Source organism: Mesoplodon bidens (genome assembly GCF_964165515.1).
Source record: "Mesoplodon bidens genome assembly, chromosome: 13".
In the NCBI taxonomy this organism is placed as follows: Eukaryota; Metazoa; Chordata; class Mammalia; order Artiodactyla; family Ziphiidae; genus Mesoplodon; species Mesoplodon bidens.
In genome coordinates, this window is record NC_138169.1 from 26,826,178 (window position 1) to 26,839,379 (window position 13,202).

The 13,202-nt window shown below is 50.2% G+C and overlaps 1 protein-coding gene and 1 pseudogene across 3 annotated transcripts in view; one reads left to right on the forward strand and one right to left on the reverse strand.

The window, feature by feature from the left end:
• Positions 1–13,106, reverse strand: part of PI4KA (phosphatidylinositol 4-kinase alpha) — a 94,719-nt gene extending 81,613 nt beyond the window's left edge. Inside the window, exon 1 of one of the 2 annotated variants that reach the window (XR_014017265.1) lies at positions 12,908–13,106. Coding sequence is in view for 1 of the 2 variants with exons in the window: in XM_081251760.1 (XP_081107886.1) it covers positions 12,908–13,054 (147 nt within the window). In the remaining variant the exon portion in view is untranslated. The remainder of the gene's footprint in view (positions 1–12,907) is intronic. The other variant, XM_081251760.1, reaches the window with a different exon arrangement.
• On the forward strand, positions 1,616–3,236 carry LOC308626559 (WW domain binding protein 1-like; annotated as a pseudogene). The gene has a single exon. The product of its transcript is annotated as a WW domain binding protein 1-like (transcript).
• Positions 13,107–13,202: the final 96 nt, after the last annotated feature.

Genomic DNA, 13,202 nt, shown 5'->3' on the forward strand with positions numbered 1-13,202 from the left:
TGTATATATGAATATGCATATTTTTCATATTTTATGATGATTTAAAGAAATTATAATAATGTATTGTGGAGTTTATAATAGAAGTAAAAATCTATGACAGCAATCACAAAAAAATGGGGTCAGATCAAATTACAATTATAAGGTTATTACACTATAAGTGAAGTGGTATAATGTTATTTGAAGGTAGACTATGATAAATTAAAGAGATGCATATTTCAATACTAGAACAACCACTTAAAAAGAGAGACCTGTAGTTAATAAGCCAAAAGTGGAGATAGGGCTTCCCTGGTGGTGCAGTGGATGAGAGTCCGCCTGCCGATGCAGGGGACACGGGTTCGTGCCCCGGTCTGGGAAGATCCCACGTGCCGCGGAGCAGCTAGGCCCATGAGCCATGGCCCATGAGCCATGGCCACTGAGCCTGCGCATCCGGAGCCCGTGCTCCACAACGGGAGAGGACACAACAGTGAGAGGCCCGCGTACCGCAAAAAACAAACAAACAAAAAAAACCAATATTTAATATTCATACTAAATGTAATTTTCACAAATCTATTTAAACTGGTCTCAAATATTCCCATCTACAAGCTAATCGTGACATTTTATTTTACTTATTACTAGTATTTTAAATTCTTCACCAATCCCCTAAAGGCTATTAAACTGTTAAACTGCTCTTAAAATAAAGTCCACCATCATTTCCACTACCTGTCCTGGGTCCTCATGTCCTGCCCACCCCCACCCCCAAGCTATAACCACTATAGCCTACTCTAACGTCATCAAATGAGTCAAAAATGTTCCTAACTCTCAGCCTTTGCACAAGCTGTATCCTCTGCTAGGAGAATTCCTTTGTATACACTTCACCAGCTACCTCCTTCAGCTCTGTTTAAAATCTTCCTTGAGGGACTTCCCTGGTGGTCCAGTGGTAAAGAATCCGCCTTCCAGTGCAGGGGACGCGCGTTCAATCCCTGGTTGGCGAACTAAGATCCCACATGCCAAGGGGTAACTAAGCCTGAGCGCCTCAACTAGAGAAAACCTGCACACCACAACTAGAGATAGAGAAGTCAGTGTGCCGCAATGAAGAGCCCATGTGCCACAACTAGGACCGGATGCAGCCAAAAATAAACAAATAAAATAAGTAAATATTTTTTAAAAATAAAAAAATAAAGTCTTCCCTGGTCCCCCTATAAATTGGGAGCCCATTTTATCTCTCCTCATACCACTTACCTTTTCTTTAAATTGAGATAAAATTCACCAACATCATTTACTTTTTTTGTGTGTGTGTGTGTGTATGCGGGCCTCTCACTGCTGTGGCCTCTCCAGCTGCGGAGCACAGGCTCCGGACGCGCAGGCTCAGCGGCCATGGCTCAGGGGCCCAGCCGCTCTGTGGCATGTGGGATCCTCCCGGACCGGGGCACAAACCCGCGTCCCCTGCATGGGCAGGCGGACCCCAACCACTGCGCCACCAGGGAAGCCCCCATCATTTACTTTTTTAATTGAAGTATAATTGATTTACAATGTTTCAGGTGTACACTGTAAATCAATTATACCATTTAGAGGGAAGAGAAGGAGAGGGAGGAGGAGGGAGGTGGCAGCATGGTGCTGGAGGAGGAGCGGGAGGGGGATGGAGAGGAGAAGGCTCCTGGGTGGCATGGCTCACCTGCTCCTCCAGGTGCTGCCCAGCCCCCTGTCAGCCAGGGCTGAACCCCTGCAGGATAAGGAAACCTGAGTGGGTACTAACAATCAAAGCTAGCTACACCTGTGACACAGGACACTGCTGTGAACAGTCTCAGTGCTGCAACTACTACTATGAACTCTGGTGGTTCTGGCTCGTGTGGACCATCATTCATCCTGAGCTGCTGCTGCGTGTGTCACCACCGCCGAGCCAAGCACTGCCTTCAGGCCCAACAGCAGCAACCTGAAATCAACCTGAAAGCCTACCGGAAGCCCACAATTACTCAGTGCTGCCATTTTATTTCAGGTTTTCGCCAAACTATTTACTACCTCCTTATGAGGAAGTGGTGAACCGACCTCCAACTCCTCCCCCACCATAGTGCCTTCCAGCTCCAGCAGCAGCAGCTGCCTGCACAGTGTGGCCCTACAGGCGGCAGCCCCCCAGGCGCCAATCCCACCAGGGGCTCCCAGGAGGCTCAGAGCAGCCCCTTGTCAGGCCCAGCAGAAGCAGCATGCGACCCCCGAGCACTGCTGACCCTGAGCCCTCCAACATGCCAGCAGACCCAGCAGCCACCAAAGCCCCTGGGATGGAGTCCAGCGGCTCTGTGGCCGGCCTGGGGGAGGTGGACCCTGGGACCTTCCTGGACAAGGATTCCGAATGTAAGGAGGAGCTGCTGAAAGAATATAGCTCCGAGCAGGGCAGCGCCCTCCCTGACAGCAAAGACAAGACACCCGGCAGACATCACGGCTTCACAGGTGACTCGGGCATCGAAGTGTGTGTGTGCAACTGGGGCCACCATGATGACAACCTCAAAGAGTTCAACGTGCTCATCGACGATGCTCTGGACAGGCCCCTGGACTTCTGCGACAGCTGCCACGTGCCGCCCCCTGGCAACGAGGAGGAAGGGCTCTGCCAGCCCTCTGAGGAGCAGGCCCAGCCGGGCACCCCCACCTGCCGCGGCTGCCTGCCTGCCTGCTGCTGAACACCATCAACGAGCAGGACTCCCCAAACTCCCAGAGCAGCAGCTCCCCCAGCTAGAGCAGGCCCTGCCTACACCCGAGAACTTGGTGACACAACCAGGGTAGGGGAGAACCATGAGAGAAGCATTAAGTGACTGTGTTCCTTATTTTTTTTTTCCCCTCTGCTCCTGCATTTTCCTGCATCTCCAGGTACAGTTTGGGGTGTGGGTGCCTTGCCCCCCATAGAAACACAGTGTCGTGGAGGGCCAAGAAGTTGTCCTGTGACTCATTCCTCATACCCCACCCTGTCCCCCTTTACATCATGTCTCACTGCCTGCTTGGGTCAGAGAGATGTGTGTTTCAGAAGCCCCCAAGGAGGGGATGAGACTGTGTCCTGAGGTGACTCTTGGTGATGGAGTGGATTCATGTTCTGGTGTGAGTTTACGAGAACCTTGCCGCATCTCAGTCCAAGAGAGCGGCAGGTCTCAGCCCTGGGTGAAGCCCCCAGAGGTCCGGGGATTGTCGCCCCTTGCTGCCAGTGTCTCCGGAGCAGGAACTGGGCTCCTCCTGTGGGAGGATAAGAGCTGACCGGCGGTTGCATGGTGGGTTGGTAAAGGGCTTGTGCTCTCAAATTCCAGGTGACGAGATCAAGGTGGCACGATGCATCCTGGAGGGGTCCCTTCCCAGCAGGTTCTGGCTGGCCGTGGACTGATTCAAGTGTGGAATATTACACCTGCCTTCTCTTTGGTTTTTCTCTTTTAAAAACAAAAACAAAAACAAAAGCGAGCTGAAAATAAGAACTTGACCAATGGGCAGGCAAGAATTCTGTTTTGGAAAAGGAAAATTTGTGGCTTTTTCCCAACTTGGCCTTCAAAAAGTCCTGGCTACAGTTGAGCCAGAAGGAGATGTTTTGTGTGCAGGCTTGGGTGGGGGCTATCTCTGGAACTTCTGTGGGTGAGCAGGAGGCCCTGCGCTGTGGCAGCAGATAGAGGTGCAGCTTTCCGCATCTCTGCCCTTTGATCTGTGCCCACAGGTGATCAGTACCCTCCCCCACCCCAAGCACACATCTGCTGGCCTTCCTGTCTCACTGTTCTCTACGAACAAATGAGGGGGCTGTGGGTCCTGAGAAAGGGCAGTCCCGCAGCCTGACTCACACAGTATTTTCTCTTGATTCTGAATAAGTTGTTTTATTTGTTTGTTTTTTCAAACTGACCATTTGGAAAAAATGCCTTGGTTATCTGTGGTTTTCTTGCCCTTTCCCTGCTCCGCCCCGCCTTGAATGGGGTAACTAATTTTTGTAGCCTATGTCAAGTGTCTAAGTGGCCCAGGTAGGAAGGTGAAGGCAGCCATCCCGAAGGACCACAGGATCCTTATCACTGTAGTTTGGCTTCAGAAACCAGTTGAGCTCTCACAGGAATAATCTGAATGGAAAAAGCAAACTGCTGAAACTAACATTCCCTATCCAGCTCTGTTCATATGAAGAGTTTGGTTCTTCCCCCACTCTTGAACGATGACATTCAGAGTAGACATTGATGTTATGGTAAGAAATGAAAGTATATATATGAACACACATGTATATATGTGTATGTGTATATATATATATATATATATGTATATATATACACACACACACACATGCACACAAAACAGACAAATCCAAGGCTGTGAGGTGAACGAGTGTCTGAGTTTGGAGTCCACAAAACCAAAATCCATGTTGAATAAAGTGCAGTCCATATACAGTGACTTTCTGGATAACCTGTGTGTGTCTGTCCATTGTGTGTGAGCCCCCAGCCCTGCTTTCCTGTGAATACACTTTGAACAGCAGCGACTCTGCTCACATTACCTACACGTTTGAAGCAGGCGCAGCCCTCTCAAGGTAACTTATTTTACGCATTTACTGTTTACTGAGCAAATGTCTGTGCACTTGGGTGTACTCAGCAGTGCTGTCGGCGGCAGTCCCCACATTTGCCAGAGATGCTGTGCTCCAAGTAGAGGTTTTACTCTACCCATTACTGCAATTTGCACATTGCTCCACGGACACTCAGAGGCCTGTGTTCTGCTCCCTGTAAACGGAAACGTGCTCTGAGCCTGTCTGCCTCCCTCAGCTGCTCCTGGCCCTCAGCGTCAGCCCCTGGGGGTGTCCACAACCGCTCGGGACAGAAGGTCAAGGTGGAACCTCAGACAGAAGCTGGACTAGACCTTCAGTGTCAAGCTCGGACTGCCTGTGGCCCAGACGTCAGCCCTGCCCAGAACTGCCAGGAGGGTTTGGTGGCCACCACAGTGCTGTAGGGCTTACCTCCCTCTACTGAGGTCCAGCACATAGCTAGTGTGTGGCGAGAGTGGGCAGGAGTGTGCCAGCGGCCCTCAGATGCTTTTCCTGCCACCTTTTTTTGTTTTGCTTTTTGTTTTTATCCCAAACAACTCACTGAAGTGTCTCAAGATCAAGTTTTACCAAAATGAATCCTGCTTGAGTTAACTGGTCGAAGGGATGGATTCTGGCCCTCTCAGTATTCCTTCTCCAGTCAGAGTGGGGAACTGGTCCATGTGTTTAAGGCTGGGTTCACTGCAGCATCCAACCCGAAAGGCACGAGAAGAAGAAAACACAGTGGGTGGAGCTGGGCTCTAGTCCAGCGTCACAGTCTGGCCCCTGCTACATGAGGCTGCCCTGCATGATGAAAGGTGGAAGTAGGGAGCTGAAGGACTTGTGAGGGAGCCAGGGAGATTTGAGGGAGTCTGATGTTCCAGGTGAACGAGAAGAAAGGGGTTGGTCGAGGGTTTGGTGCTACATTCGGAAGATTTGCAAATACACATTCCCGTGTGAGGCACATCATCCTTTATCAGTTATTGTGAATATGTGTATTTTAAGCAATAAGATTCAGCTGGTCAGACTTTTCTGGGCAGCCTTGGTGACGTATTTCCTGTCCTGTGACTGTTCTGAAGACAGAGTGGCTCTAACCACTGTGAGAAGCCCAAATAAAGTCGATCCCCGAAAAAAAAAATGATACCATTTACTTTTGCTTCATGGCACTTGTTACCATTTTAAATCATATTTACTTGTAGTTCTTTGTTTAAGGCTGTTTGTCTCTCTCCATGGTAAACGCCATGACAACAAGATCATGTCTATTTATTTGTCCCTCCAAGGCGCCCGTCCAGGGCCCATCACAGTGCCTGGCAATCAGCAGGCACTCAAAGACTTAGTGCATGAATGAATGGGTGGATGAGGTCACCATCTTTTGCTTTCATAATGGTGTACCCTTGGCTGTCCTGAATCCCGGCTTCCAGACCAGCTCTAAATGGAAACATTCAGAAGAGAATGGCTTCCACAGCAAAGATAGAGCCTCTCAGACTCAACGAATAAATGCAAGGGGGACCTGAGGGGTTTTGCCTCAAACCTGTATTTACGCATCAGGTTTTCACACAAATGAAAGTAGGGCTCTGGCTGGCTTGGCAATGTTCACAAAAGGCCAAGCTTTTTTCATGAGAGAAGCAATACAAAAATATATAAATAAGAAACCAGGAAAATAAGTACACAGAAACATTTCAGCAACTAAAATCCATGATGGGAACAGCTGCTGGTGGAAGGGACTCGAGGCAACCACATTTTCACTGGATACAAACTGCAAACACTGACAGCAAAAAAGAGAATCCACAGTGAGGAGTCAGAAATAGAACATCTTTGCCCTCTGGGGGAGCAGACGGCTAGTGACACATCACTCCTGATTCTCCCTAGGGCACTGACACAAACAACGCAGCCATAATCAGCTTCCTAACGCACACCAGCCTCAGGCCCTGAAACATCCACGGGTTCTTCCTTGTCTCACCAATTAGATGCAGACTCTGAGTCTAGGAACATAAACAAGGTCATCTGCTTTCTTCTCCAGCCTCATCTCCACTCTTCTCTTTAAACACATACTGTTCCGCTAAACACTATCACCTGCTGTTTCTCATTCTCCTCTGTGCTGTGCCCTCTGTTCTCTCCATCTAAAATGACCCTCCCTCGCCAATGCCCTTAGTACTTGCAAATGCCCATCCTCATGGCTTCCAAGCCATCCCTAAGTAAAATCTCAACTGAGGGTAACCTCCCAATACTTTTGCTTTCTCGGAGCACTTTTCACTTTTTTTACCTTCTATTACATTCTTCACAAACCTATTAAGAGCCATGGAGAAAAGGTTTGGGGCCCAAATTAGAAATTATCTGCACCTCCCACTCCCACCCCAGCAAAGTACAAAACAGCTAAATATCCTCCCAGGGTATTTTTATTGAAAAGCTACACAGTTCACCACCAGCTCCTTTCTGGACAGACACTGGCCAGCCCTGCACCTAATACTGCTGCTACTAATTTGTAAGTTAGTTGAGGGTCAGGATTGTGTGCACACCTAGCAGACCCAGAGTGGGCACAGCCAGGAGTCAGTGCTCAAGCAGCAGGACTGCAAGCATGAAGAGAACACAGAACATTCAAGTTTCCACATAACAGAAAACAAAAACATGGCAACATCACACGATCCTAGCAATTCTGCCTTGGGAGCTGTTTGTTTGCTTAATTCACAATATAAATAGCCAACCATGCTCAATATCATTATCTTGGGCTCAAAAGAATAAGGTACCCTTTTAGGCTGACTGAGTTGGCAGGAAAAAATACAGGAAAATCCAACCTTGTGAAGCCATAGATAAACATGCACAAGGTGTCTTGCTAATGTTATCACAACTAAGTACAATCCTTTGGAAACAGGTGGGCAGTAAACATCAAGACCCATCAGTGATTTAACACAAGGATGTAATTCAGAAGAAGACAACATGCTAGGTGTACAAACATGCTGTTTTACATGGAAAAACTAGAAAGTCTAAACAGAGAAATGCTTAAGTATGGTCTATCAACGCAAAAAATGACATGCCACCATCAAAATAATAAATATGGGCTACTTTTGCAAAAAGCAATAAAGTGAACATAGCTATATATGGTTAAAAACTAAAACAGAGCTTTAAGAAATGACAGTGCTGGGCTTCCCTGGTGGCGCAGTGGTTGAGAGTCTGCCTGCCGATGCAGGGGACACGGGTTCGTGCCCCGGTCTGGGAAGGTCCCACATGCCGCGGAACGGCTGGGCCTGTGAGCCATGGCCGCTGAGCCTGCGCATCTGGAGCCTGTGCTCCGCAACGGGAGAGGCCACAGCAGTGAGAGGCCCACGTACCGCAAAAAAAAAAAAAAAAAAAAAAAAGAAATGACAGTGCTGATGGGTTAATGTCATGGGCTGAATCGTGTCCTCCATCAAATTCATATATTGAAGTCCTAATGCCTAGGTACCTCAGAATGTGACTGTATTTGGACATAAGGTCATGAAAGAGGTAATTAAGTTAAAATCAAGTGATGAGGGAGGGCCAGTCCTACCAATCTGACTGGTGTCCTTCTAAGAAGAGGAGATTAGAACACAGACAGACACAGAGGGAGACCATGTGAAGACACGGGGAGAAGACGGCCATCTACATGCCAAAGAGAGAGGCTTGTACAGAAACCTGCCCTGCTGACACCTTCATCATGGCCTTCCAGCCTCAGAATTGTGAGAAACTTCATTTCTGTTGTTTAAGCCACGGTGGCCCTTTGCTATGGCAGCCCCAGAAAACTAATACAGTTAATGTGGCTTGATTACAGGTAACATATTTTTCTTCTTCCAATTTCTTCCTAAAATATTTTAGAGTTGATTTAATAACACTGGTTCTAGCAACATGAATATCCTCTGCTGAAGCTTATTCTCTCTCCTCTCCATGTTTTTGTTTTGTTTTTTAACATGGCCTCACAAAGGAATGGGAGCAGGATGGGAAATTTTCAGCTTCGTGATGCTGAAAAAATGCCAATACCAGGATTTTCACTCCACAGCAGACCACTCTAAAGGACTGGATAAACATGAACTCCAGAAAGCCCACTGCCCTAAGCACCTGGCCACACATTCCTCCAGTTACTTATGAGTTACCCAGCACATCTCCTGAAGCACACCTGTCCACCAGGGAGGGTCCAGCCCATCCCTAACGCCACAGTGCCCTTTAAACAACAGGTCAATAGTTAGCTAAACACCTCAAGATTCTGGCACCCTAACTGAAGAAGAGAGAGAGTATTTTCAGAAATGGGGAAGGAGTCTGATCAAAGCCTCTTGAGGGTGGGAAGGGGAGCAGGAGGGCATGGAATGCTGCCTGCTTTGCAGCTCTGCCTAGAACTCTCCACGTCCTGGGCTCAGGGTCCATTAGTACGGCACAGGCCAGGCGAGAAGAGGCAGGAACAGGTACCCTGACTTCCAGGGTACAGAGGAGTATGACCAGGCAGAGCCAGGAGGAGGCTCAGCAGGGGCGGCTCAGCAACATTCTCAAGACAGGCAAGATCCAGGAAAGCAGAGCAAAAGATGGGCAGGCAGATGTAAATCAGAGATGGATTCAGTGTAGGCAGGACTCTCTCTCTTCTCAATTTTTCTCCTCTCCTCTTTCCCCCAGAGGGAGAGGGCTGAGGCCTGAGTGGGCCTCACGGAGGGTGTCCTCAGAGGTGGGCTGCAATCCCAGGGGTGGGCTGGGACTCCAGTCTTAGAGGCAGCCTAACAGGAAAAGGTCAAAGCTCAGATAAGGATCCTAGAATTGATGCCCAGGGCCCTTGGGTCTGGCTACCTGAACACGGCAGGAGTGTGGTCACCAGACCTGGAGCACAAGAGCACATGGGGGACTTGCAACAAAACTGACTTGTTGCTGGCCACCTGAGCAACCAAATTAGGAGTTTCTTATTTACTTGGCCTAATGCATACCAATTAACAATAGGTGCTCAATAAATGTTTTCTGGATGAAAGAGAAAAATTAAGGAATTAAGGACAAGTAAAATGCACTCAGTAGTGATAGGCTTGGCTTCACGGCCTGGGGTTAGGGTGGGTGAATGGAGTAAGTCAACCCCACTGTGGCATGCCAGAGGGACAAAGATAGGGTAAGTTGTGTCATTAATGTGCCCCAGTGCCACTGAAAGCATGTCAGGCTGCCTGAGCTCCCATGTCTGAGCTGAGGTGTCAGGTCTAGTTCAGAAAACAGCCTTCCTCGGGTCAACCCTATCTGCATCAGGCCCCACTCAGTACTCTGTCTTCTCTGGAAAAAAGGAGGAGAAAGAGAAATGAAAACAAAGAAATGGGTGGGGGGTTTCAACACTCATCTCCCCACTTAAGTCTCCAGCTTCCTTATCCAAGGTGGGTACCCAGAAACTCTTACTCTTAAGAACCTCAAGAATCTTTCCCTTAGGAATGCTAATGGCTTCTCATCAACTGTTTTAAAGTAGGGGACTGCAGCAAGCAGACATACAGTATAGGACTAAATAGTAACAGTGATCCCAAGTATAATCAAGTCTCAGAATCGTAGATGAGGACAAGAGGAATTCACATATTTCCGATGCAATCAGCCACCTACAGAAACCTCCTCTTGAGAAAGAAGTAGTTTTGGGTCCTCAGGACCACACACACAGACATAGTCGTCCTCGCAGATAAATTTCATTACAGTGAAAGGATCTAAGCCAGAGAAACAGACACAGGTAGAGTCTGGAGAAAGCTGTGCAAGGGCTTCCTCTTGTCTCTCCCCACTGTGAGGGTGCACCCCAAGCACACACCCCTTACAGCAGCAAGCAACGCAGTAACATGAGAGTGATGTCTGTGCCAAGATTTTTACTGGGGGCTGGTCATTTAGGCACTCCCTGCCTAGCAACCATCAAAATTCCAGATTCCCAGAAGGAAAGCGGGTGCTCACGTAAACCATGCTGCTTACACAGAGTCAGACACAGTGAACCATCCTGATCAGTTAGAGAATGGAAGGAACAGTTCAAGCACAAAGTTCCCGATGCCAGCCAAGGGCCAACCTTGTGAGCAAGCCCTTTTGAAGACAGCAGCCCCGGGGAATTCCCTGGTGGCGCAGTGGTTAAGAATCCACCTGCCAATACAGGGGACACGGGTTTGATCCCTGGTCCAGGAAGATCCCACATGTCGTGGAGCAACTAAGCCCGTGCGCCACAACTTCTGAACCTGTGCTCTAGAGCCCATGCACCACAACTACTGAGCCCATGCGGCACAACTACTGAGCCCGTGTGCCACAACTACTGAGCCCATGCGCCTAGAGCCCATGCTCCACAACAAGAGAAGCCACCACAATGAGAAGCCCGTGCACTGCAACAAAGAGTAGCCCCCACTCGCCACAACCAGAGAAAGCCTGCGCGCACCAACGAAGACCCAACGCAGCCAAAAAGAAATTAATTAATTAATTTTAAAAAAAGAAAAAAGAAAGAAACTGGTAATAATAGCCTAGGTTTTTGGGGGTTTTTTTTTTGTGGTACGCGGGCCTCTCACTGTTGTGGCCTCTCCCGTTGTGGAGCACAGGCTCCGGACGCGCAGGCTCAGCGGCCATGGCTCACAGGGCCCAGCTGCTCCGCTGCACGTGGGATCTTCCCAGACCGGGGCACGAACCCGTGTCCCCTGCATCGGCAGGCGGACTCTCAACCACTGCACCACCAGGGAAGCCCGCCTAGTTTTAATTTTTAAAAAAACAGCAGCCCGGGCTCTGTTAACTCTTTCCTGCTGTGGTTTGTAAATGAGCTGATGAAACTGAATGGTATTAGGGAGCCCAACCTAAAAGCTGCATTAATTAATTGTAAAACATTGTGTAATCTTGACTACCCAAGGATTACCATAAGATACAAAACTATGCTGCAGTTACAGAATGTTCTTGTGACTAGTGAAGAAGACTGAAGAAGGCGAGCTGAGCTGAAGGTGCATTTTTCAGTTACTGCGTGAGGAAGGGTGCCGCCACTGCTAGAGCCGTAGGACCCTCTTCTTCAAGATCATCCAATTCCCTGCACCCTCTTCTCCAAGTCCAGCAAGCAAACTTCTGATACAACTTTTGGTCCTCCTCCTAAGAAGAGAATGTGCTGACTAGCTGGCATGGATTTGATTCCATAAAGCAGCACTGTGGTCCATCACTCAGGCTCATGCAATAACAGTGATCATTCATTAGGCACCCACCTGCCTCCCTTTATTCATGTCATTCTGTCGATCTTCGCAACACTTTTATCAAGTATGGCCCTTGTATTTTGCAGGGGAAAGCAGAGGATCAGACTGGTGAACTGACCTGCCCAGACTCACACGAATGTAAGTGAATGACACAGGATTTAAATTCAGGTGATCTTATGGCTACAACCCATAGTCTTTCCATTCTATTGTACTCCTCCTTTGACTAGAAGTCAGGCTGGCATCAGTCTCCCAAGACCTGCTCACTGTGCAAGTCTGAGAACCTACAAAGCCAAGGAAGAACCAGGTCACTCTGCCAAGGTGCCTGCAACAGCCTTTTAGCTTCACCTCCCTCACCAGAGCCATAAAACCACTCCCAAGCGCTCTTCTGCTGTCAGACAACGTTCTTTCCATCCGCCAGGAAGCTGTGGAGAAGAATAATCCCATCCCTTCGGTGCTCACTCATCATCACGCCCTGGTGGGGGAGGAAAGCTGCCCTTTACTGTCCACCTACTCTGAGCCTAACTCTGGGCCAGGCACTTTCTGCCTGAACTCATTTAATGCTCAAGAACCACTTCATTTCACAGATAAGGACACAGAAGCTCTGAGGGTTGAAGGAACGTCCAAGACGACATACAGTGACGGTGCAGGGACGTTCCGACTCTAAAAGCTGCGTTTTTCCCCACCGTCCCAGGCACTCTTGGGGCTGCCTTTCACCTTTCTCCCAAGATAAGGAATCCCCGCGGCCTGAGTTCTTTTCTTCAAACACCCTCTCTCAGCCGGTCTAACGCCCCCTCTAGTCTCAGAGACAAACAATGCGCAGCAAATGTGCGTCTCAGAAATCGCTTCCAGACACGCTGTTTCACCCGCCCTTCACCACTGAGGGCAAAGCGCGGAAAAGCGCCCCTTCCCCGAGGACGGCATCGCCCCAGAGTCACGAAACACAAGGCAGGACGAGTGGGGAGCCGACCCCAGGCTCGACCCCGGCCCTCGGCTCTGCCCGCGCCCCTCGCCGCCGCCCCCGCCCGGCGGTGTCACCAGGCGGCCCCGTGGCTCAGCCCGCCCGAGCTCACGGCCCCGCCCGCCCGCCCGCCACACGGGCCCCAGACCCCCACCTGCCAGCTCCCCAGCCCTCGGCACCAAGCCGCGCCAGCTCCTCCCTCAAGAGCACCCCGCGCCCCCGGCAGCCGGGACCCCCTCGGCCTCCCTCAAACCCCCGCCCCGCCTCCCGCGCCCCGGGCCCCTCCTCCTGTCAGCCCGCGCCCATCCGCCGAGCTACCTTCTCCAGGGATGCCGGTCTCTGCACGGCCAGGGAGCGGGCCAGCGACAGGACTGTGTTGAAATAGAAACCCCGCGACGCGCCGGCGCCGGAGCCCGAGCCGGAGCCGCCGCCACCGCCTCCCCGGGCCGCGGCCGCCGCCATCATCGACCCGCAGCACCGCCCGCCGGCTTCCCTCACCGGGATCTCGACTGCCGAAGCTCACGGCGCAGGCGCGGCTCCATCCGGCCTCCCCGCCACGTGACCTCTCTGCTGCCGACGCCAGCGGGGCGTGGCCTCGGGCAGATCCATCGCT